General features: G+C 43.9%; 1 protein-coding gene across 1 annotated transcript in view; it reads left to right on the top strand.

The window, feature by feature from the left end:
* tsc2 (TSC complex subunit 2) overlaps positions 1 to 27,037 on the top strand; it is a 107,313-nt gene that overhangs the window by 50,182 nt on the left and 30,094 nt on the right. The window contains exons 28-34 of the mRNA XM_063202638.1: positions 409 to 570; positions 1,899 to 2,014; positions 5,069 to 5,344; positions 10,880 to 11,173; positions 14,365 to 14,436; positions 18,592 to 18,779; positions 23,450 to 24,228. Of these exons, the coding sequence (XP_063058708.1) occupies positions 409 to 570; positions 1,899 to 2,014; positions 5,069 to 5,344; positions 10,880 to 11,173; positions 14,365 to 14,436; positions 18,592 to 18,779; positions 23,450 to 24,228 (1,887 nt within the window). The remainder of the gene's footprint in view (positions 1 to 408; positions 571 to 1,898; positions 2,015 to 5,068; positions 5,345 to 10,879; positions 11,174 to 14,364; positions 14,437 to 18,591; positions 18,780 to 23,449; positions 24,229 to 27,037) is intronic.

Below are 27,037 nucleotides of genomic sequence, written 5' to 3'. Positions count from 1 at the left end.
AAACATAGATACGCTATAGTCCAGTTTGCCAACAGCCACAGCAGACAGTCATTTTATCGTGCACAGAACCCTGGTCTATTTAAATCCGATTCAGAAGGACCACAAAGGCAGTCCAGCAGGATGTGTGATGTATGGTTGAGTGCTTCCCGCTGTACATTATCTCACATTCCAACATTCCATGTTTCTCATTTGCTCACACACCAGAACAATCAACGGCAGCCGCCCGAGATATGAATAAGTGAAGTCATCCTATTTCCTGACCTTTTCTTTCTTGTCTTCTTCCTCCTCCACTTTTTTTACTTTCTTTCTGTCTTTCTTTCTGTCTTTCTTTCTGTCTTTATTTCTTTCGTTCTTTCGTTCTTTCGTTCTTTCGTTCTTTCGTTCTTTCGTTCTGTCTCTCCGCTCCAGATCTCCCATTGCAGACTTCCTTCTCTCCGGTGGCCAGAGCATGACGTGGTTGGTGGGCAACAAACTGGTCACCATCACCACGAGTGGCGGGGCGAGAACCCAAGCCCTGCTGGGCCTGGACATGACTGAGCGACCCGGGGGAGGAGCAGTGGAGATGACCAGGTGAGGACCAAACATGTGCAGGCTGGGCCCAGTCGTGGCTTAGTCGGCTGAGCACTGGACTGCTACGCGAGCGACCCGGGTTCAATTCCCAACCCAGGTCTTTTCCCTGTATCTTTCCCTGTCTCTCTGTCCCACTCATTTCCTCTGGTCCCACTCTTCACTGTCCTGTCTAAATAAATGTTTTAATGATTTCCTTCAAATTCACCACACACACCCGCACACGCACACACACAGTGTGTTCAAGCAGTTTACAATGAAGGGCCAAAAGGAGATTGAATCCATTCAGTCTATTTCCAGATCTGGCAGTATCCGGATCTAGCGGTAGCACTTCAGGCGCTGGCTTTGCATAAGTCATTGAATGGCATTAGATTAGACCCAGAATGCTCCAAGTGTAATCGAATTCAGTGATTTATGATAAACTAAACAGGATAGCGGATGAATTGGTTTAGAAAACTGTGAAACAGAACTGTGGAGAAAACTGTCTCTCTAAAACCGTACCCCTAGCATCATACAAAAAAAAGACAAGTAATGAATTGCTAGATTAAAAACTAAGTATGAGAATTCAAAGCTGAAAAATAATGTACATTTATAGAAGTTTTCCAAATGATGTTTTTTCCTCAGGCTCCAGGCAGTTCAGCATGAATAAAAAGTTGCTTGAGCACTCTCAGAGCCAGGCTTTCAAAATAGTCCAGCTTTTCCCTCATCTGGTTACGCCTGCAAAGTTGGTGATACCACTGAGCTGTGATAGCGATTCCTTCAAGTGTTCTGTGTTTTTAATCTTATCAGAACGTTATAAGTTGTCAAGGGTAACTGCTCATCTGTTGCAAAGGTGAGGGATTTGTTTTTTTTTTTATTATGCATTTTTTGTTTGTATGCATTTATTTTAGATAGGGCAGTCTGAGAGATGACGTGAAGCGAGTGGGAGAGAGAGATAGGGGAGGATCGGGCGTGACAGTGCAGTGCCCTACCATTTGACCCACGGCAGGGCCGTGTTTTTTTTATAGTGTAAATATTGTCAAAATCCAGGCCCTTAGAATTGCCTCAACTTTTCTCTCTTTCTTCGACCTGAAAAAATGACCAATTCCTACAGGTTTTTTTTGTAATCTTATCAGAATGTCATATCCCACACTATGGTTTTCGTGGCATGCTGTTATCTGAATGTCAGATCCCATGGTGACTGAAGCGCGCGGTGTTGTTTTGTTTGCCCTTGTCTTGTCTCGTCTCTGTGTGAGTGCGTGCGCGTGCGTGCGTGTGTGTGTGTCTGTGTGTGCGTGCGTGCCCTTTTCTTGTCGTGTGTGTGTGTGTGTGTGTGTGTGTGTGTGTGTCAGGTCGGACCCGTCCCTCCACACCAGACAGACCAAAGAGGCGCCGGCCAAACTGGAGTCGCAGTCCAGCCTGCAACTCAACAGCAGAAACGCACGCATCCGACAACGCTCCATGTCAGGTGTGTGTGTAGGGCATGTTTATGTGAACCTGTATTTATGGATGGGATCATTTGTGTTTGTGTACTGTACATGTTCTAGTCAAGTCGGCTTTATTGTCAATTTCTTTACATGCACTGGTCATACAAAGAATTTGAAATTACGTTTCTTACTTCCCCTGCAGACATAGACATAGACTTTAGGTGTGGACATAGACAATTAGACATAGACAATTAGACATAGACAGTAAGCATACATTACAGACCTTTTTGTGTGGTTGTTGAGGTGTATCTGAGTGCGTTTGTGTGTGCGTGGGCGCGCATGTGTGTGTGTTTTCTCTGTGAGTTTTTCTTTATGTGTGCTCTCTATGCACGGAAGGTAGCCAGCCACATCATAAACCAGAAGATAAGAAGTTCACACCTGTGGGTGCGTTCCAATATGCGACTTTGCGTCCTCCACTTGGGCCTGTGGCCTCGTCCCGCCTCCTGGCCCCTCCTCCGTGGAGAAAACAAATATGTTTCCCAGCTGTCACAGCCTAGCCAAAATATTTTTTGGGGGACTTTTCTTCATTCACCATCCCAATTGCAAATGAGAAAAGGACATTACAATTGAGATTTTGCGAGATATTGAAATATGATGCTGTTTTCAGTGATGTCATCATGACCTATTACTTCCTGGTACGAGGCCACAAGCACAAGTGGAGGACGCAAGGTCGCATATTGGAACGCACCCTGTGTGTCTGGTGTCTAGTCATTGTGTGTAGATGCAATCATCAGTGTTCACATTGCAGGATAATCTGATGTGATCTGCGATATCCTTTATGTCCTGGCCTGTGTATACATCAGATGGCCATGGAGATTGCAGGGGTTATTTTACATTAATCAGAAAAAAGACGAATCTTACAGATGACAAGATTGAACTTCAGATTCCACCGTAATAGTTAAATACAAGGAAGGCACATTTGCCTCTCAAAAGTGCGGCGCTTTCGTCGCCATTGACCCATACCTTTCATTTTAACGTGCTCAATCTATGACATTACATAATGAAATATGAAAAGGCCCCTCTCCATGGTGAGAAAAAAATCTCACAATAAGGTTGTTTTGTCTGCTCTGCTGAATGCTGCCTTGCCTGCATAAATCGCCTCTGCTTTTGTCCAAATCACAATCGCCGTCTGCCTGCCTACCAACGCGCGCCGTTGTTGGGGAATCTAATCGCCGTGTTCCGATTGGTCTCAGCGAAGCGTGAAATAAACAAAACTCTAAGTTTATAGTTACCGTGTCACCGGTGGTTTTAATTCCCAGAGAGCTGAATGTAAGAAAAAGAGAAGAATGATTGTTTGTACTTCATTTTGCATGAGGTGGCTGCTGAGTTATGAATAATGGAAGGCAATCCTCCTCCTGATGCTGTACTGTACAAGTACACTTGCTTGTTGCTTGCTGCCCTATAAAGGCAAAGTGCAGTAACACTAACATTGAAATGGAGGAAAAAATACCTTCAAAGCCTTTTGTATTAGTAAAACACAAAATGGCTGGTAGCTCAAACAAGTTCCAGTATCTTCTTAAAGTATATTTGTTGGGTGCTCTTGGATGAAGGGGATCAGTTCAATTCAAAAAAGTGAAAAATCCAGGCAACTCCAGGTGAAAAAGAGGAAGTCCATTAAAAAGCCTTTATTGTCATAGGGCTAAAACATGATTAAAAAAGCCAACATGTTTCGACCGCACTGGTCTTCATCAGGACAAGGAGCAAGGAGCCTTTTGTATTAGGTTGGGTATTGCAGCTACTGCAAATTTGACATAACCATACCTCTGAAATGGGACACATTTGGACCGTAAGGCTTTGTCACAATGTAAACGAGGTATTATTCAGACCATTTTCAGTCTAAACTCAATTTTGATCAAATATGCACCTCACAGCACCTTGCCTTTGTACGGCAGCATAGTCCATGTTCCCACTGTAGGGTATGTACCGTTACCATTTATTTGAAAGGATCTACGGAAGGGTGTCACGTAACTGGCACAAGAGTGACATTACCCATGACGGTTTTTGGAATGTCAAGTTGATGTTATCGGGTTGTCATGACATTCCAACACACCATTATGACAAATCACTCACATCAATAATGTGTTATTAATGTTCCTGATTAAGAATCATGTCATTCTCAAGACAATAACGTTGACAGACATATGTAGACCCCCTCCAAATGAAGCGTTTGGTAGTGTATGGTAGTGGGTGCAGAGTACGTGTCATCATGTTGCATCATGACAATGATGTTGGACTCGTGAGCTCTGCCTTGGTGACATAATTTTCTCATCTTACACAAATCAAAACCTGTCTCTGGACAATGGACGTGTACTTAAGAACACTGTAAACTCGCTCATTTGAAATGTTTTGTCCAAAAGTGAAATAATTCATGGGCGTACATGTTTTTGTGTGTGTGTACAGTACAGCGTAATTATGTATCCCGTTCTGACCAAAGCCAAGGGGTTCATGTAAGGCATTTGGGAGACGTTATCAACTTAATAATTTATCTCTCTCTTTCAGTTTTAATCTTTTATATGTACAGTACACATGTCGTTGTAGCTAGTGTGTTATGTTGTAACTACTCATTGTATTCCCCTCCCAGCCCTTATCAACCATCTACATGTACTTGAAATCAGGGCTCTAAATTAACCCAAGCCAACCGGCCAAGTGCTGGTGAAATTTCAGTCGTGCTAATAGAAAATGCCACCTTAGAGTGTAAGGTGTGCGCACATCCCAGAAAAACAAATTGCTGCGGTTGCAGAATATAAAAAAACGCAAATGGAAAAAGGAGAAGAAATATTCGCACACCGCAATAGCTCCCTTGTCGTGATTTAATGTGAAAAAATGGCCCAATGTCTTCGTCGGGTGTCGAAAATGCCAACTTACCAGTCACTTTGATCCATCCATTAGTAAGTGTGTGTGTGTGTTTGGCGAGTTAGCTGAACATCTACTAGCCATTTTAGCTGGTGTTGAAAAAAGTTATTTTAGGTTCCCTGGTTGTAACGGTTCTCTGTATTCAACTCCTTGTCTCCTCCTTCCTCCTCCTTCGCTTCCAGGGGGCCATGCGTTGAGAGGGGGCCCTGCCCAGAGCCTGAGCCCGCTGGTGTCCCCCTCTGACGGGGAGCTGTGCGGGCCGCTGCCCCCTCCCGGCCCACCTCTGGAGGGCCTCGGAGCCCTCAGGGGAGCGGCAGCCACCGCCGCCGACGAGCAGCAGAGCTCCGCCTCCTCCTCCACCGCTGCCCCTCCCCCGCTCAAGGAGAAGGCCAGCCTGGCCGAGTTCGTGCCCATGCTCACCCAGGGCTGGGCCGAGATCTTCATCCGCAGGCCCTCAGGTGAGCCCACGTTAACATTACATTTGAATTGCATTGCACAACTCTCAGCGGACACTTTCATCCAAAGCAACAATTGTGCAATAAACATAATGGATGGATCTTTTTCAAAGGCACTTAGAAGAACAATGCATTAAACATTATGTTAAGTGGGCTGAGATCTTTATACACTGATGCCTTTCAGGTGAACTGACCTTCTTGCACAAATGCATGTTTTTTACATTACACTTCCTGTCACTATTATCTGAAATCCATTAGCAGGGTATTGGTTACAGTGGCTGGAGCCCTGGTGCCTTGTTCAAGGACGCTTTGGCCAAGGGTTGGGTATGGGATTTGAACCTTTCAATACCGAAACCATTAGGCCATTGCTGTTTTGAAAAGCATTGCCATTGTCATTAAAAAACACAGCAAAAGCAGGAGAACCAACTTTTTTGTGCACACCATCATGGACTCCTGTCAATGTTATGCGTCCAACATTGACACAAGCATTTGGTTGGCAAAATCCAAACGTTCCACTAGCAAGGGTTAACCACTGATATCGAGTCATGTCAAGTGTGCCTCATTGTCAAAGTCATCTGCATAACGGTTTTTAGCACAATTTCAAATTCTCTGTGTAATGTCAGACTCCAGATGTACAATTTCACTTAGAACAACTCTGAAGGGATATTAATACAAAAGAAGTTGTGACAAAAGTTTAGAAATTTGCTTACGTTTTGGCTATTAAATTGCAGAGATTATGTGTGTGAAAACTGATATGGAGGTGGAAAAGAGTACAGAAAGTACATTCAAAGCCGAAAGCTGCAGAGCTGGAAGCTGTGGTATTAAGTCAGGACTGGGGAGATTGCATAAAAAGACCCTGACACAAGGCCACCGCTTCATCAAAACACATTTGCAGTAGCCCTGGGTTTGGGGTGAGGCTGGCTGCGTTATGTTATGCAGCGCTTTGTGTGCAAATATTCATAACTGACAGAGGTAAAAGAGACAGGGTTAGGTCCCCTATGGTGTCAGACAAAGGCTGCCCAAAGGTGTTCCCGGTATTATATCGTTCTCTCATGATGTACACAGAGGGAACTGCACGCTATGCTAAAAAAAAAAACAGTTTAGTCTCTTTTTTTAATACTTCCTTGGCCCCAAGGATCTTGGTGACTTTGCTGTTGCAACTTCTAAAGGGAAACTCAATTCCTCATCATCATCGCCTTTGCCTAAAAATATAACTCTGCTAACTCCGCCGTCCCCTCAGTGCTGCCACCTAAGAGCGATAGCTTGTGCTTTTGCAAGTCCGCCACTGTGCTAGCATTAAGATGATGCACGAGGGTTACACTGTTCCCTCTCTTTCTACCCCCGTCTAAGTTTAACTCTCTTTTTCTGCCTCTCTTTCTTTCTTGATGTGGAATGCTCAGCCACTGTCGCTGGCCCATCTGTTTCTCTTTGCTGTTTATCTTTTTGAAGAACGGCAATGCCCATTTTGATGGTTTGTCAAGCAGCTTTCAAACTTCACCCTGGACAGAAAGTTGTTGGGCATTTCTCTTTTGTGAAGGGCATCATTACGGGTTTGGGCCACTTGTCGGTGAAACTCATCCAGTGAAAGTCGATTCCCACTCCACTCTGCAGTTGGGTGGTTGACGTTTAAAGGGGTATGCCACTATTTTGGGGCTTAATACAGTTAAAATCGTTGGCTGGGGTTTATAATGGTGGTAAAGTGTCTTATTTTTCATGTAAGCTGTTGTCTTGCTTTAAGACAAGTTAAAAGAGGGAATATGTCGCTAAGCTAGTGAAAGTCAATGCATCCGTGTAGCATGCTACAATGCTACACGGATGCATTGACTTTCACTAGCTTAGCGACATATTCCCTCTTTTAACTTGTCTTAAAGCAAGACAACGCTTAACATGAAAAATAAGACACTTTACCACCTTTATAAACCCCAGCCAACGATTCTCACTATATTAAGCCCCATAATAGTGGCATACTCCTTTAAGGGTGTAACGCAAAAAAAAAAAAAGTTTTTCAAATTCCTGAAAAAAATGATGGATAAAAATTGAAAAAAAAAAAGAAAAAAATAAAGCACTTAGTGGTCTGTGGAATTTCACCTTATTTTTGCCATTTTTGGGAAAATGTGTCCTGCATCAACACATAGCATAGGCATGTCACACCGCAGGAAAATGGAGTCACACCACAGGGAATTCACTGCATTATGGCCATTTTAATCCTTTTGTATACATGACTGACATCTGAGCTCATGCTAACTTGATAATGATATTGTGTTTAATCTTAATATGTGTTTTCATTAATAAAAAAACCTTTTTTTCCTCCTATAAGAGCAGTCACACCACAGGACACCATAAAATGAACCTAAGCATTGCGTGACAGAAAGATTGCAATATGAAGACATATTAAGAGGTTAAGAGTCACCTTAAACTTCCACAGCACTCTCCAATAACTGAGGTACTGACTGGTTAGGAGCCAGTCTTTAAGACCCTTGTAGTTGGCCTTGCAGCTGCCCATTCACAAACATTGACATACATGTCACCCCACAGGACGCAATTTGTGTTACGAAATTGAACTTGTAGTTAATATTACTGTCTTGAGTTTTTTCCACATTCACATATCTTAATCTAAAGTTAAGATTTATGCAATCATGCCAAATGCGTCATACATTATTCAAAATGTTGTTGGTTAATTTATATATATATTATTATATATTGTTTCATTAATGTTACTGTCACACCACAGGAAATTTGACATATAAACCTTTACATAAATCTTAACCAAAATGTTTCTTCTCATCTAAGACTAATATGAAACATAATATACCACATCTTCTTTCATTGACATTTGTTTTTTAAAGGAAAATAACAGTTTTGTAGGTTTTTAACCAATGTTACGAAAAAACAAGGCGTCACGTCTCCCACCCAGTTATGTTTGTAAATGAAATCTCAAGTGCAAAGAAATCCCACACACTGTCCATTCCACCAGCAAACTTTAATACAACGTTTCGGTCATCTGAGCTTCTTCAGGTAAAGTTACAAACACAATTCAAACACAAAACTTTTGAAAAGTTTGGTTGACTGGCTTGGACCAATCAGGTCCTGTTGCGCAGGTCACGTCACTTGACTGACAACCCCGCTGGGATAACATCCTACGCACCTGCCCAAACTACAGAGGTGTGCAAAAGCGTCTTTGTTGAACTGTAAATGAAATCTAAAACTGGCTTCACTGTCTACTCACATTCTTCACATGATTGCTCTCAATCTTCGAGAGCTTCTTTGTAAAATGACGTATATCCATTTTCAGTGATGGGCAACGTGGACCTTGTTTTACCTTCTCAATGCAGCTGGGTGATTGGTTGAATTGGACAGGTAAAACAAGTCTATTTGGAAAATGTGTGTCCATCGTTGTCCATTTTGGGGAAATTTACATTTTTGGACTGGGCCTTGTATTGCAAAATGCAAAAGTCAAAAACTGGCACTGGCGCTTCGTTTGTTTCCTCTGTGATGTCTTCTACCACAGGCTGATAGAGCCGAGACGCCTCATCTGTGTCTGGAGTTACACATAACTGTGAAGCTTTTAGTATGCAGCTCAGCCTGGGGCCTAGATTTCCCCCAGGAGGAACCATTTCAGTTTCTACCCAGTGACTTTTTAAAACAGCCTCTGTTACAAAGACCTCATTTATCAACAAGAAAGATGAGGTCTTTCTTTGTGAGCGTCTGTTTGAGAGAGGCGTAGCGCTCAGCCAGGTTGACGGCAGATTTAGCGCTCTTGTCGGTGGTCCCTGGCAGATGCTACACCAGATGTCTGTAGAACTGCTCGGTTGTTAATTTAAGACCCGTGAAGTGAGGGGAACAGCGCATCACACACAGGTATCTTCACAGGGTGAATTAAGATGGTTGTATGTAGTGGCCATTTTGCCTTTTTTGGCAATCGAGACCCATTTCAATGTCAGAAATGAGATATATTTCAGTGTCAGAAATGAGATGTGACCCCCTCCATGCCTTAGGTATATTGGTCAGCTCGAGCGTGTTCTGCCCTCAAAGTTGCTGGTTCAGAGAAATTCATTTAAGTAAAGGTTTTTTATTTTTATTTTTAGAGAGAGAGAGAGGTGCAGGGGGGAGGGGAGCACCTTCATTTCCGATCAATTTAGCTGTCATTTCTCCATCGCGGGTGAGTAATATGTAATAGGTGATGGGGGGGCAAGACAGATCTGTTGAGGGAAGAGGAGGTAATGGAAGGGGAGGTCTGGGGTTGGCATACAACGAAACACCGGGTAATGGAGATGTGGAGATTGGTTTTGGGGAGCCATATGTCCTGCCGGCTACACCATTCTGGGTAAAAATGAAATACAGATTTCAGAGTTTGCCCTGTGAGTCTAGCAGTGGCACTGTAGCAGGAGAGTGAAGTCTAGCTCTCTTCAGAGTGTATCGTGGGCAGTGCAGTCACCTTTCAAAGGTGCACTATGTAATATTTTAAGAATTAATACTGCCCATTTACAAATGTAATTTTTTTTCATGAATATTTACCACCACCGTCATACTCTACATACCATTATTCATTATGACAAATTGCACTTTTCATACATGAAAAGGTGGATCTTCTCCATGTCAGACTTGCTATTTTGAATGAACAGCATAGTTGCAATACCTGCTCTGGCCACCATCCTACACAGTTCATATTTTAAAGCTTTGAATTGTTTCCTGGATTCCATTAATAGTTTACTTGGGGATGGGCGAGTAATCGGGAATTGTGGAGATATACATCGAGTCTTGATTGGCAGTTGTTGTGCCAATTTCGCTATGCAATCGATTAACAATCAGTTGTACCTGTCCCTGTGTGCAAGTTGCCAATAGAAAAGAAAGTTGGAAGACATCAGAACGACTGAAAGGCAGTCTGGACTTGACTTGGAATTTCAATGCAGGAAGCCAATGCTATTGTTGACAAAAAGGCTTTTACACAGTGTCAGTTATGGGCCAATGGTTCGGTTATGCTCCATGAGCGTCATCCACCATAGAAGGACCTCAGATTGAAGACAGGGACAGAAAAGTCTCACATGAAACACAGAATTGTAATATTTGGTCCCTGTCTGTGTATGTGCTTGTGTATCTGTGTGTGTGTGTGCACCTGTGTCCCCATGCCGTGCAGGCAACTAGGGGTGTAAATCACAGCCTCCATGACGATACGATTCAATATCGATATCTTACTGAACAAAATTCAAGAGACACCGCACACTGCTTACTTTTCTTTACTTTGTTTCTCGGAGCGAACAACGCGTTTCGCCCAAGTTTGATCGATATCTTACTATTCAATGCGATTCGATTATTTCCGATACTTAAGAATGCACCACGATGCGATACAATGCGATTCGATTCGACTTTTTTTCCAATTACTTTCCCACATCTATTATGTTTTGGAGCATTGGGCAGGGGCCAGCGATTCCATTATTTTTGACACTTTAGAATAACCCACGATACGATGCAATTCGATTCAATCATCAGATTATATCGCGATATATCGGAACATTTCGATTATTATTTACACCCCTACAGGCAACACCAGCTGGCTGATGTGTCTGGAGAACCCCCCCAGCCCCTTCTCCTCGGAGCTGGGCAACATGCCACTGCAGGACCTTTCCAGCGTCCTCATGGCCATGGAGGGCATCAAGGAGGCGCCCCCCGCACCCCCTGCCACCGCCACCACCGTCACCGGGACTGGGAATACTGGGAATACTGCTGCTACTACTGGGAATACTGGGACTGCTACTGGGAATACTGCTGCTGCAGCCCCGGCTGATGCACCTCAAGCCCTCAGCAAACCCTCCCTCATCCAGCGCTCCAACACAGGTGACCACACACACACACACACACACACACACACACACACACACACACACACATGCATACACACACACACACACACACATGCATACACACACACACTCACACACACACACACACACACACACACACATGCATACACACTCACACGCTCTACCTGCCACTACAAAGATCTGAGTTTCGTGTGAGTGGGTACGTTCCACCCCTATGTGAGAGTGTATAACGCTCTCTTTCATATATAACGCTCTCTTCCATATATAACGCACGCACGCAGGCACGCACACACACACACACACACACACACACACACACACACACACACACACACACACACACACACACACACACACACACACACTCACACAGACTTTGCCAAGTGTCATTTGCTTGTTTGTGTGTGTGTGTGTGATGATGAACATGTAGTATACTGCTAAAAAATAAAGGGAACACCAAAATAACACTAGCAATTAGTGAAAAAACACTAAAAAACACTAGCAATTAGTGAAATGTTCGAGCTAAAAGCTTTATTAATATAAGGGAATGTGATTCCCAGATGTGTGATTCACTCAGGGTTGCATTGTATTGTTTTGATGTTCCCTTGTTTGAGCAGTATACTTCCTCAACCTGTAACATTGCATTGTACAGTAGCACTGAAGCCAGGAATGAACATGCATGGTAGTACCGTATGGAAGCACTCGGTCTCAGCTAAGCATGGTTTACATGTGGACAAGGTAAGAAAAGTCCTGAACTGGTGAGCTCTCATTGGGACGGCCTCTGCACTTGCATTTGATGAGAGCATTATGTTTAAATGTTCTATGATTTGAATGTTGTGGGTCTTTGAATGACTACTAAGTATGTCTAGAGGATTGTCAAACAGTCCCTTCCTGCGTTGATGTCTTTATGCAACTTAATGCGGTTTAAGGCAACTTAATGTAACTGTACAACTTTCAGTTGGTTCTCATGTGAGGTTTCCTAAGTGGTCAACGGAGTAGATGTGTGCACATCCCACCCGATGGGTCAGGTACAGGACAATAAAAACATAAATCCAGGGGGTGCTGTGGCGCAGCGCGTTAAGCCCCCCACATTTGGCCTTGCATGCTCACGGGGGGCCCGGTTTGAGTCCGACCGGGGTCATTTTCTGGCCCTCCCCCGTCTCTCTCTACCAATCATTTGCTCTCTGTTCTCCACTGTCCTGTAATAATAAAGGCCGGAAGGGAAAAAAAGCATAAATCCAGGTAGAGTGAATTAAGTACGCAACACTGCTTGTCTTCTGTGTTAATTTTAATAATGAGGGTCAAAACGAGGGTCAAAACGTTGCACTCTCATTATTAAAATTAACACAGAAGACAAGCAGTGTTGCGGACTTTATTCAGGCTTCCTAAGGGAGCCTTCACTACCTGAAATAGCCAGACAATGCCAGCCAATGAGAAGAAGATTGTCAAACAATCTCTTCCTGGGTTGATTCCTTCCTATGCAACTTGCAACTGTGTGCAACAATGCAACTTTCAGTTGGTTCTCATATTTCAGTTGACCCTTCTATAAGCCTTCACTACCTGAGTAGCAGACTTGTCAGCTGATGAGTGTGGATCCGGCACAAGAGGACTTGCAGCGTATTTTTCCCTTACAGGATGCTTGGTCTGCCGACATGATGTTCAGTTCATTAATGATGTTCAATCACCTAGTAATATGTCAATAGGTAATATGTAAGGACATATGGCTCATTCTTTTGATACTCGGTTGTCGGTAGACCCGAGGTTGTTCTCCCAACAACCGTTGTAAAGGCGCTCTATTGCAACAGCTGGGAACAATACAAATGTCTGAAAACACTACAAATGTCTGAAAACACTAATGTTAAATGAACTTGGAGTACACCAAAGTGCTCCGAGTTTGTGTTTCGGAACCCCAAGTTGAGCACACGTTCTTTTCCGACAACCGAGTTTCAAAAGAATGCACTATAATAGCCAGTTTATTGACTGGCTAAAATGTTACATAATGCCTATCTAAAGTAGCACCTCGGGCAGTCAACAGACAATTTCTTTCTATCTTTTACAAAAAAAAAATCTGCATCATCATCATCATCATCACTACTTAACGTCTTGATGGATGAATGCTTGTGGTGTGAAACTTATGCATATTGATGGCAGACACAAGTGCCGTAATTGGTGTTTTGTTCATCTGGGTGCTCTGTTAATGAGAAACTTTGAGTCACTCACAGACTTGGCACTTGGGAGGAAAAAGTTAGGAAGAAGTTTTTTTTTTGTCCCTGGATTCTATTATCTGTCATGCTGTGAAAGTGTGTTTTTTTCCCATCATCCTCCTATCTGGGAAAAACATTTTTGTTTTTAGAAATCTTTTTGTTCTTTTTGTTTCGTCAGTTCAGAAAAGTTCTTATGGGGTTTTTTTTTGGCCCATGAAACTCATCTTGAAAAGAACAGAAGCAAAATTGCGTGCTCCAAAACCCCTTGTATGCAATTTTTTTGTTTTGGTCTCACATATCAGGAAAACGTTTCGGTCTGAACCCATGAACTTGTTCAATTCCCTTTTGTTATCCTAGTTCATTATAGATACCCATCACGTTTGCAGCCTGGAACCAATGCTTTTGTGCCATTTCACACAAAGCCTTGCTCCTGTCTCGTCTTCTTTTGGATTATGTTTTTTTTTTTCATTCACATTTTGTTTTGGTTTTTTTGTTGTTGTTTCAAGCAAAATGTTATGTTTGCTGTAGGCACTTTTGTTCAGTTTTTTGTGATGTTGGCTTTGTCTGCTTGCGTGTGCGTGCGTGTCTGTCTGTGCGTGCTTGTGTGTTTGTATAGGTTTATGTGCGTGTGCGTGTACAGCTTGTGCGTGAGCGCATCTGTGAGTATATAAATAAGTGCATACCTGTACGTGTGTGTGCGTGTGTGTTTGAATGCACTGTATTTCCATGTGGCTTTGTGCGCGACCCCTGGGGCCTATACTACAATGCTGGTTCAGGATAAGTTAAGGTTAAGTTAAGAGGTAAATCATCTAATGCAAGAGCCTTTCCTTAGAAAAATGAGGACTCCAGGCTCTTCTATTAGATGATTTACCTCTTACTTATCCTGAACCAGCATTGTAGTATAGGTCCCTGGTGTCTGTATGTTGTAAGTTGTTGTTGTGTGTGAGTGTTGTTGTTGTTGTGTGTGAGAGTGATGGCGGGTCGCTTCTTCCCTCCGCAGTGGGCGCTCTGGCCTCTCTCTGCCCGCCTGCGCTGCTGCAGGGCAGGTTGCTTAGGAGCATTTCCTGGGCAGGTATTACTTACCAGCACCACACATCCCGTCACGCACCACCACCACCATCAACACCACCGTCAATACCATCCTTATCATCACCTGCTCCTCCTCCTCTACTTGTGTCTTCCTCTACTTCTTGTCTTCGTGTCCTCCCTTTCCGTCATGGCTTCTTCTCTGATTTCTGTACTGTTCATGTGTCTGTCTGCTAGCCTGTCAGACATGTGTTGACTTTCTTGGTTTAACTTCTCTCTCTCTCTCTCTCTCTCTCTCTCTCTCTCTCTCTCTCTCTCTCTCTCTCTCTCTCTCTCTCTCTCTCTCTCTCTCTCTCTCTCTCTCTCTCTCTCTCTCCTGTCTTTCCACATGCTGTCTCTATTCCTCTTTCTTTCACTCTCTCCCTTTCCCTTTTGATCTCTCCACCCTTCTCTCGATCTCTCTCTCCCTCTCTCTTTCTTTCTTTCTTTCTTTCTTTCTTTCTTTCTTTCTTTCTTTCTTTCTTTCTTTCTTTCTTTCTTTCTTTCTTTCTTCCTTCTGAGCACTCTTCTTTTACTTCCCTCTGTGGCTGCTTTTCCCGTGTCTGTTTTGTCTGACAGCCTTTTGATCGCTGTCTTTATGCCCTCTTTTTTTCTTTCTGTCGCTCCTTCTTTCACTCTCTCGCTCTCTTTTCTTTCGCCCCTACCTTGCTTTATATGTACGTCTCTCTCCATCTCTCCTTTTCTGTGCCTTCGCTTTCGTTCCTCTGATTCTCTGCTTAATTGCTCTTCTTGCCCTCAACAAAGAGGAGCAGCCAATCAAACCAATCCCCCCCCCCAAATCTCTCATCTGTGTTGTTCCGTACCCACAGCTCACAGCTCGCTTGCTCCCCCTGAATCAGAATCACAGGGAGGGTAGAGGGGATTGGCTTCCCTGTGGTGTTATTTAACCCCCCCAGTGCCATCAACACCACCGCCACCCCCTTGCCATACCCCCCCCTCCTTCATCACCCCCTCTTCTCTCTCCATTCATTCATTACTCCCTCTCTCCTTGCGTTCCCTCTGTGTCTCTTCCCTCCATCCTGTTAAGTCTTTTGCTTCTAGCTGTCCATCAGCCCTCCATGTATCCCCCTACATCATTTCAATCAACCGTATCCCCCCCCATGCCCACGCTCCCTCCATGCCCTCCATGCCCCCCCCCCCCCTCCATCTTGTTAAGTCCTCTGCTTCTAGTGGTGCATCAGCCTCCTCCACGTATGTGTTCTAACTGCAAGGTGTGACGTGTGACCTGCATGGCAACATTGAAGACCAGAGCCTCTCTCTCTCCTCATCTCTTCCTCATCTTTCGTGCCTTTTGAGTTCGCCTTTCCTTTTCTCAAAAAAAGGATATGTGGGGGCATGTACAGTAGGTCTGTCACGAAGGAGCTGGAGTCAAAGTGTCCATACAATTACATGATAGAAGGCGCTTTCCACAGTTTTTCTCACTGCACATTGGATGGATATTTAAACGAAAAGATAAGTGCTTCAAGGTATAACATTTTGAGCATATACCACTCTTCCAAAGTAAAACATTTTGAGCATATACCACTCTTCCAAACACAAGTTACTGGACAATCATATAGGACTGTGAAATATATCAAATTAATATTGTGATATCAATATTGCTGTCAAACAATATCAAATGTCAAAATATCGAGTTGAAACAATATTTTTGGCATTTGTCTATACTGCCAAGAGGTAGGTTGCGCTATGCACAATACACATTGCCCTCCACTCCACAGCCGTTGCGAGCACAGAGCAAACTTGCTACCGAACACTCATGCAGAAAACCACTGTGTGTTTCTCTATGGCCCTCCACTCGCACTGCATTTTTTTAGCACAATTGTTTGTCCTTAAAGGTACACTGTGAGAGATTTTTAGTTGTTTATTTCCAGAATTCATGCTACCCATTCACTAATGTTACCTTTTTCCTGAATACTTATCACCACCATCAAATTCTAAGTATTCATTATGACTGGAATAATTGCACTTTTCATACATGAAAAGGGGATCTTCTCCATGGTCCGCCATTTTGAATTTCCAGAAATAGCCATTTTTAGCTGCACAAATGACTGTACTTGGGCCATACTAGAAAATATTAGTTTATTACTTAGTAAACTTTCATGAAAAGATACAATTTGGCAATAAACAGCCCAGTTTCAATGAGCAGCATAGTTGCAGTACCTTTTTTGACCATTTCCTGCACCTTTTTAAAATAAATATCGCTTAAGAAAATGGTGATATCAATAATGACTGAAATAATCGTGCTATTGATTTTTCTCATAATCGAGCAGCCCTACAATCATAGCTCCCAGACACGTCTCCCAAACTGTACAGTAACTGGAGAGGGAAAAGTGCATCAGGGATGCTTACACCCGATAGTGTATGCTCAAAATGTGACTTTGCCTTTTGAGTGAGAACTTGAAGCAAAAGACTGTATAGTAACTTTTATAAAAGTTAACTATTAAGGGAGCCAAACTGTGCAGATAACTTTTTCTCTCTTTTATTTTAAGTTTTCATCGTTCATCTTTTGGATAGAGAACACAGCTTGTCCAAATTCCCCAACAGGGATATTGCCTCAAGACAAAACGCTCTCAAGCCAATGTACTGATTTTTCGGAGTGTGTAGCGGTAAAAGTGAGTTTAAAACTTCAATGAGAGCCGTGCCCGAAAGGCTTGGAGGCCTGAAGAGATTTGGATTGTGCCACTGCTGGTACCGCGTCTTGTCTTGCGTGTGTGTCTATCTGTGTTTGTGTGTGTCGCTCAGAATCAACAACATTGCTTTTCAGGAAGAAAACCCAATCAATGAGAATGGCGCTTGTGTGATCACACATCTGTTATGTGTGTGTGTGTGTGTGTGTGTGTGTGTGTGTGTGCGTGTGTGTCCTTGGGTGTGTGTACACGAATAGGTGGGTACATGTGTGTGTGCTCTTTTTTTTACTGACTATCTAATCACCTTTTGTGATTCAAGGTCGATGCTGGTTACATTTAGCATGAGCGCCTTTTTTGACAATCATGATGGCGAAAATCTGATGCAGCACTGATGTATGTGATTGTTTGTAGTGCCCCATCGAATGCTTGCGTCTGTGCATGATGAGTGATTGGCTTGGTTGATTGATTGATTGTAGTATCCATAGAGGTAGAACATAACACTAGAGAGGACACAGCAGTTTCCGACAGCACTGGGAAATGGCAGCTGGAGCTTCCCAACTTCCGTAGGTAGTGTAGGTACTTTCAGGAAATGCAAGTCAATGGAGAAGACGCCCACCCCTGTCAAGAAATGAACTAAAACTGTGTAAATATGAAGTAACACTTTAATCAAAGACCAGATTTGAAATGTCAGGCTAAATATCTACTTAAATCATATGAATCGATAAAATACATTTAAAAATCAAATAATATCTTTTATGAACATAGTTAGCAACACACTTCAACTATTGTCCTTTTATAGTGTGTTGATGGACATTTTCACATGATTAAGCCATTTTTGACAGAGGTGAGCCTCGTTCTCCGTTAATTTCCATTTCTCTGATCTCACTACAGATAATGGCCGCTACAGATTGCCGTAAAAAGGGGGGCGGGGTCCTCTCTAGTGTTATTTTCTACCTCTATGGTAGTATCTGTGTAGTGTGTAGTACTGACAGAGTTTCAGCATGTCCATGAATTTGGGTCTGTCAAACCAACAAACGGCATTCTGTCATATATTATTTTATATTATTTATGTTACATTATTATGTGTTTTTCTTAACCACTGACATGTGTTGTCTTTCTTGGTTTACCTTCTCTCTCTCTCTCTCTTGCTCTCTCTCGCTCGCTCTCTCTCTCTCTCTCTCTACCTCCCTCTCTCCCGTCTTTCCATATGCTGTCTCTATTCCTCTTTCTTTCACTCTCTTCCTTTCCCTTTTGATCTCTCCACCCTTCTCTCTCTCTCTCCCTTTCTTTCTTTCTTTCTTTCTTTCTTTCTTTCTTTCTTTCTTTCTTTCTTTCTTTCTTTCTTTCTTTCTTTCTTTCTTTCTTTCTTTCTTTCTTTCCTTTCTTTTTTGTCCTTTCTTTCTCTCTCTATCTGTCTTTCTTTCTTTCTTTCTTTCTTTCTTTCTTTCTTTCTTTCTTCCTTCCTTCCTTCTTTCCTTCCTTCCCCCCGTCTTTCTGTGCCCCTCCATCCATAGACTCTGTGGTGGTCCTAGAGGAGGGTGCCGCAGCTGGCATGGGAGTTGGCGTGGGTGGTCCAAGAGGTCTTGACTCCCTTGATCTGGAGGAGTTTGAGGCCATGCCCACAGAGCCCATCTTCATGAGCGATAAGTTCACCACCAGCAGCAGCAACAAGACCACGCCCGCCCCACCTCCACTCAGCAGGGTAAGGATTGCACTCCACAGAGGCCGTGAATGTATAGCCCGATTAGCATCAACCTTCAAATCTCTTCGAGTCTCCCAAACGGCGTGGTTAACCCGCCTCGCTAGGTTTGTGAATGGTTGTTTGGTTTTCGACAAAGGGAGGGCGGGGGTTCACGATTTTTCGGGAGCTCAGAAAGTACTTGACCTGACTAGTAGCATTGCTGAAGGTGTTGCGCCACTAGGAGGGCACGACCTGGCTAGTGAATGTTGCACTCGCTGTACGTGTGCACCAAAAGTGACCAAAACAAGTAGCTGCCAGACCACGCCTGCCCAGCCACCACTCAGCAGGGCAAGGATCGCACTCCAGGGAGGCTGTGAATGTAATACTTGCTATATTGCTGTATTGCTACTTGATCGCCCAAAGTGATCAAGTAGCTGAGGTTGTTGAAGATATTACGGCATGAATTTGCTGTATTCGCTCCAGACGAGATCTTGACATGTTTGATTTAGCTGATCGATCGCACATCGCCTCTGGCCTGTCAGCCTAGACCTTTTGAAGACATGAACGTTCCATTAACATTTCGTTTTTGCCACACTTAGGGGATTCAGGCCGACCAGAACGGAGCCGGTGTCGGTGCCCGCACCAGTTACGTTTGGCACTAAAGTGCTTATCTGCGAACCGCCTGTGTTCATACCGGGCTCCGAACTTTTCCCGCACGTGACTCTGTGACCCGGATGAACCTGCTGACGGCCACGTTGAGAGAAGAAACAAGTATTTTGCGGTTCGCATTGCGAACCAACTTTCCGGTTTGCGAACGTTAATATCTGTGGCGTGAACACGACGGCCAGTTCGCGATTAGGAGCGGGAACGGGCTCCAGCACGGTTCTCAGTCGGCCTGAATGCGCGAACTGTGTCATAGCTTATTACCATAATATTAGCGTGACTTTTAAACGTGAAAAAAAAAGCTATGGTCACCCGATTCACTCTAGGCGCCCTCCATAGAGAAATAATGACTTGCGCCACTCTGTTCACTTTTGATTTGCTTTTGGTGTGCATGTACAGTCCGGCACGCACATTCGCAAACACAGGCTGTGGGGTATCACTGTCATCACAGTCATATCCAGATCCAACCAATCACTGTGCAGGGGGGAAAAAAGCCTCCTGAAGGGTGAGTCATAGATCTGTCTCCATGGTGTGAGATGGTTGCACAGGAGGAGACCAGGACTTGTTGCATGAAAATGTCAGAGGAAGTTTTGTTAAAAGTTGGGGCAATATTTTCAAGTGTCCACATGTGCTCGCTCGCTCGCTCGCTCACAAACACACACATACAGACACGCACACGCACGCACACACACACACATGCTCACACACGCACACATGCTCGCACACATGCTCGCACACACACACACACACACACACACACACACACACACACACACATGCTCACACACTCACACACTCACACACTCACACATGCGCACACACACACACACACACACACACACACACACACACACACACACACACACACACGTCCACACGTCCACACGTCCACACGTCCACACGTCCACACACATCCACTACCCAGAACCTGCGGTTCCTCTCGTCCTGAGCAGGATTACCATTGCAACAACACATTATCAGTAGAGTAAAACTAACCCCCCCCCCCCCCCCCCCCCCCCCCCCCCCCCTCAGGCTGTATTGTCTCATACACACCTCCAACCAAAATGTCATACACTCCGCAGGGAGAGCCGGTGGACTCAGTAGAGTTTTATTAACAAACACACCTCCCCTGTCCTGTCCCGTCAAATTGCCATCACATCTGCATAGAGCACAGGTCAAGATTTTGCAATGCATATTTGAAAAGCAGCAGGCAGGCAGGTAGGCAGGCAGGCATGCAGCTAACTACTGTAGTGGCTGAGCTTTATTCAGCTCGGCATTGATTTTCGTTTGGGACTTTTTGGATGATTGTTATTTTAAAGTTAATACTTTTCATTCATTTGTTGTGCATACAGTAACTGAGCACACAGTTTTGACCCATTTAAGTCGTTTTTAATTTAAAAAACTCAAATCCCAAGAGTCTGATCCTAGGCCAATGCAGCAAATATATGCAGCATCAGGCTTAAATGGGTTAAGTGTCAGTTGATACTTGAAGAAGCCAACTTGCTTACAACTAGACCCTTTGGATGGAACACTCTTGCTTCTCTTTTCCGCGTTCTGTCCTTAGAGCGTGTACGGTCATTGATTCTTTTCTTTTTTTTTTTTTCATTGCAAGCAACAAGAATGTGATGTACTTGGCAACAACACTTTTGAGAAATGCACCCCCGGAATCGAACACCGCTTCCGTTTGTATTGTTGTTATTTTTATTGTTTTTGGTGAGGGCCCGCACACCTCGAATGTTTCTTTTTTAGCAGGTGCAGCTTTTCAAGGTACTCCAGTCTTCGTTTAACTCAAGGAAGAGCGCGACACTGCTTCTTCACAATTCACCACTTTTTTCTTTTTCTTTTTGTGCTGACGTTTCGGCACTAGGCCTTCATCAGAGTAACCATACCACAAGTGAAAAGACTTCTTAAATAAACAAGTGCATCATGGGACACCCAATAGGAGGTCCCTCCCAATAATTACAACATGGATGTGAATACTATTTACATATATACATAAAAAGGGGGCAGGACATAAGACACAGCATCAGGGTCCATACATTACATGAGTTAAAAACTTCACCATTGTAGTCAGTCCACATGAGTAAAATTATAACATCACATTTAAACAGTTCTTCATTTAATCCACATTTAAAACTTTTCAAAGTAAAGATCCAGTATGCCTCTCGTAATAAAAGACAATCAATATCACCACCACGTTTTGTTTTTTTACTTGTTCAATTCCAAACACTTTAAGACTGTTAATATTGTGTTTAAGTTCGTTGAAGTGAGCAGCAACCGGGTAGTCTGCATCATTACGCTTAATAGTGCTTTTGTGTTTCACTTATTTGGTGCGTAAAGGACGATTGGTTTTGCCACGTACACCAAAAACCGCATGGGCAAGTGATGGCGTAAACAACATGTGTGGAGGAACAAGTGATTACATTATTGATTTTGTACTCTTCGTTGTCAAGAGGATTCGTAAAGGTGTGAGACTTTTGCATAAACTGGCACTGTGCGCAGTGGCCGCACCTGTAACACCCATTGGGGATTGGTGCAAGGAGCGTCTGGGATGACGTCTGGGGTGGAGATTTTAAATCTGCGTGTACCAGGAAGTCTCTCAAGTTTTTGCCTCTTTTAGGGACAAACACTGGAGGTTCGGAAAACTCACTGGTAAGCTGGGGGTCGGTCGCCAGAATATGCCAGTGTTTTCTAATGGAGTCTTTTATCTTTGGAAATTTTGGAGTATAAGTCGAAATAAATGTTAATGGTGTTTTGTTGTCAGGTGTTTTTTTGTGAGTGAGAAGATGTTCTCGTGAACTGTTGAGAGCTGTGTAATGTGCCTCTTCCACCCAACTATTTGGATAGCCGCGCGCGTAAAACTTTTCTTTAAGGCACTCTGCCTTGTCAACGAAATCCGCGGTGTCCTGACACACCCGACGCAGACGGAAGAATTGGCTTTTTGGTAATCCTCGTTTAAGAGGTACCGGGTGGTAACTGTCTGCTGCCAGGAAAGTATTCCTGTCCGTTTCCTTGGTGTAGAGACTGGTAGTAAGAGACGAGTCTGATTTGGATACCCACATGTCCAAAAAGTGCACTTTATGGGGATCTGATTCCGCTGTGAATTTTAGATGAGGGCTGATGTCATTTATCCACACAATGAACTCCTCAAGTTGTGGAATTTGTGCCATTAAATATGACAAACGCGTCATCTATGTAGCGAAACCATGTGACGACGTGCGTAAAGAAGGGGTTAGCGTCTGCATTTAGAATGTACCTGTTCTCAAGGATGCCTACATATAGGTTCGCGTAGTTTGGGGCGAAAGTCGAACCCATTGCGGTGCCTTTGTTTTTTTAATTGTTATCTTTGTTTCTTAATGTTCCGTCCCCTTTGCAAACCCTAAAGCTAACACACATGCTTTTTTCTCTCCGCATTTTGTCCTTAGAATGTGTACAGTCATAGATTTTTGGGGGGTATTTTGTCAGGGCAAACAACAAGTATGTGACAGGTTCCGTGAGTGTGTTTCACAAAACTGTTGTTGCCAACTAACACGGCATCTGTTGGCATTGTTATTTTCTTTATTCCTTCTGGTGAGGCCCATTCTTTTGTTCCTGTTTTGTCCAACCCCAAAGCCAACACCCTACTTCTGTTTGTGTTGTTTTCTGTATTTTCTTCTTTTGTTATTGTCTTTATTTCTTAGGATTAGGGTTGCAAAGTTCCTCTGTTTATGTCTTTTTCTTTCCACCTGCAATCGTCCTCCACCTTATTTTCTTTATTTCTTAATTTTCGGCCCCCTTTTCAACCCTAAAACTATCACCTTGCTTTTGTTTTCTTTCACGTGTAAAGAAATCCCGCACACTGTCCATTCCACCAACAAACTTTAATACAACGTTGTATTAAAGTTTGTTGGTTGAATGGACAGTGTGCGGGATTTCTTTTCACTTGAATAACAACCCAACTGGGATAACATCATACGCACCTGCCCAACTACAGAGGTGTGCAAAAGCGTCTTTGTTGAACTGTGTCATTTTCGTCTTCCCACCTGCAGACGTCCTCCACCTCCAGTCAGGACGACGAGAAGTCCACCCTGGAGGAGGTGAGCGAGGGGGCCATCCCCATCGACCAGGCCCCGCTCGGCCTCTCCTCCGCCGCCGTGGGGCTGCAGCGCAACATAGCGGACGACGACGACCTCCCCTTCGCCCACTCCCAGACGCTCAACAAGTCCAGCTCCTCGCCGGAGCTCCAGACCCTCCCGGAGGCCTTCGCCAAGGCCACCGCCGCCGCCGCCTCCTCCTCGGGGATGGGCTTGGGGTCCTCCTCCGCAGCGTCCGGAACAGCAGGGGCCAGTGGGGTCGGGGACGTACCAAGGGTCCGCACGCCTGTGGAGGGGGGCAAACCTCAGGGTGGGGATCGAGAGGTTGTTGGTGGTGGTGGTGGTGGTGGTGGTGGAGGTGGGGAGTCGGGAGGACAGGGTGACTCTGTCTCAACTGCAGCAACGACAACAACAGCATCAGCAACAGCAGGAGGTGGAACTGGAGCAACAGGAGCAGGGTCAGGAACAGCGGCAGTGGCAGGGCCAGGGGCAGGGAATGGAGTTGGTGGCGGCAGCCTCTCCTCGTCCTCCTCGGCGCCCCGCATGCGTCTTGAGTGCCCGGCCCCCGCCAAGCCGGGGCCCCTCTCCCCCAGCGGCCACCGGCCCCGCGGACACACCATCTCCGTCTCGGCCCCGTCCTCGCGCCGCGAGAGGAAGATGGACCGGGACGCCTACCACAACCGGTCCGGGGGGCCCGGCTCCAACGCGGAGAAGGCCAGCGGCCTCAGCCCCAGGTGAGATGTTTGTCTGTGTGATTTACCACTTGCAATGTCTTAGGGCAGGGGCCGCCAAACTTTATGAGTCTGAGGGCTACTTAGGGCTTCTCGAGGGATACTGAGGGATACTTTTTTTTTCAAAATCCTCTACCGATATCATTCTCAAGTCACACTATGATTGAATGATAGTTTGCTTATAGGTTTTAAAGAAATAATCTTTATAAGGTTATAAAGAAATAATCTCGTAATTTAGAAAAGCATTAGCTGTGACTTAAATCTGGCAGTCCTCACTATCTATTCACATCCTTGGTGGGCACCTCAGAAGCTCCTGGAGGGCTACCTGGTGCCTGCGGGCACCACTTTGGTCACGCCTTGTCACGCCATGTCTTGGGGCCTCCGCATAACGGTTCCGACATTGGCCACTCTAGACTCACTCATGCTTTTTTGCTAACTGGAAGTGAACCTCCCCTCTGTGATTTTTGTGGACATCTCTTATCAATTACGCATATTCTATCTTGCCCTGCTCTTAGAAGGGAAAGACAACAGTTTTTTTAAAGAAGACACCATTTTTGGCATTTTTAATAAGGTCCCACCTTTAAAGGTTTTGAACTTTTTAAAATGTATTGATGTGACCAAACTTATTTAATGCATTTATTAAATTATTTATATCATTGTTGATTTTTAATGTGAAGTGAATTTTATTACCTGTAATGGACATGAAATAGCCACAGTTGCACATTTGGCCATAAATGTAAACAAACAAACAAACAACAGTTCTGACAAAGTGCGGAGCTGTGAACAGCAGGTTAAGGAAGGATGCAACACCCAGTGATATGAAAGATGTGTTATAGTGATATGCAAGGGGTAATATCCATTGAGGTGTGCATTAAATGGTTTTAACTCAATGAGGGGGAGCCTGAGGACTTCCCAACATGAAGCAGATGGAAGTTTGCTAAGGTCTTGGTCAACTTTGTCTCAGATTATGCTTAAGGTATAAGGTGCATCTCCCGAATAACGATAATATAATACAAAAATAAGATACTGCCAGGTGAGTTCATAAAAGTAAGCATGCTGTTTTAATTCATTCTTTTTTTCCAAAGGTGAAGAAGGATCAACCTAATACCAAATGAGGTATTGTCCGCAGTGCAGACAAACATATTTTTAATGACTCGCAAACCACATGCGCGTGTCAGCAGGCCTACTCTAGCCTTGACTAACTCACCGATGGACTGAATAGTCAGTGTTTGTACTCCATTAAAATTCATTTGGGGGTGCATTAAGAAATCAGCACGGAGACAGTGATTCATTTTGCATGCTGATTTGGCCTGATCCCGCACCTGAAATGAATTTTAGATGTGTCTCTCTCCATACTCCGGTGGACACTAATTAAAAAGAGACTGGTTTTGTTTTTCAGCTAATGAAGTTCAAAAGTGTCTTCGTTTTCAGTTTTTGTTAGCTGAATGTAACCAACGGTTAGGGGAATGAATCTCCTAGCTTTTGCAGCAAATATGACATTATTGTTAATGTCAAATGTCACCTAAGGAGGTGATGTGAATAGCAGAGCTTGTGGTTCGCAGTGGCAAGATGGCCTCTGACCCGCCATGTTGAAGGTTTCACACTCACTGCCCTTGTCTGCTCGTTCATTAATGCTCCTCAGTACATCTGACCAATGGGCTGTCAGCATATCCACAAGGTCATCGGAACACAAGTGAAGGCAAGATTATTTTGAGACCTGGAGATGTGGTCCAGACTGGAAACTAAATGCCAAACATAAGTTCGTACTTGACCCATTAAAACCCAGAAACACATCTGTAACACAACCATGAGGACCTCAAGGCTGCAGCATCTATGCATCTATGCAAGTGATACTCTGTGATTTTTTACATGATTTTTGACTTGATTTCCTAATTAGTAGTGGTATGCATTGGCACTGCCCTCACAATTCCATTCGATTACGATTTGGGAGGTTTCGATTTGATTCCATTCAATTCTACAATGCATTGCAATGCATTACATTTCTACTGAAAGCAAAGCAAATGTTTCATCAGTCATGATGAGGCAATACAAGTGGTCAGTTTTCTGTCTGTTTTCTGTATCAGTCTTGCCGTTTTCCATGCTTTGAAGAGCTTTTATTTAATTTAACATTCATTTGCTCCTGAAATATCCAGGGAAGTAATAAACTGAAAAAAAAATGCTGCATCGATTATGGAACTTGCCGCATTGAATTGAATTGTCCATGCCCCGCATTGCATTGCATTGCCGAATCGATTATTGTTAACACCACTACTAATTAGTCAGAGTAGTGAGAGGCTACCAAAAGAGGCTACCATTTCACGCTTCCACTAGCCTAGCACCAGCGCCTAGCACCTCTGGAATTACAAGGACTGCTTGGAATATTAAAAAAAGTATCTCCACGTCTCTACAAGACTAACTCTAACTAGGAAATCGGGTCCTATGTAAAAAAAAATCCCTTCCCTTGAAGTATCGCTTCAAAGAGCTTTGAGAATTCTGTGAACTTTCTTATACCCCATAGATTTTAATGTGTTGATGGATATGAAGTAAAGGTAGTGCCAAAATGATAACTTTTTATGCATTGGATCCCCATTAGCTGGGGCAATGCCACAGCTTTTCCTTCAGGGTTCTTAACTCTTGTTTACAGTAAGGTCAATCGAACGCAGCCGTTAAGAAATACACACGGTTCGTGAAGTAGTTCTAAATCGACCTTGCTTTGTCTAAAATGTATTATCATATTGATATAGTACCTCAACGCAATGGATAATCTCTTTTCTTCCTCGACTTCAAAGACTGCCTGCAGGTTTTTATCAAA

The sequence above is a fragment of the Engraulis encrasicolus genome, chromosome 1 (assembly GCF_034702125.1).
Source record: "Engraulis encrasicolus isolate BLACKSEA-1 chromosome 1, IST_EnEncr_1.0, whole genome shotgun sequence".
Taxonomy (NCBI): domain Eukaryota; kingdom Metazoa; phylum Chordata; class Actinopteri; order Clupeiformes; family Engraulidae; genus Engraulis; species Engraulis encrasicolus.
Note: the sequence above shows the minus strand (reverse complement) of the source record. Positions and strands in the feature narration are given on the sequence as shown.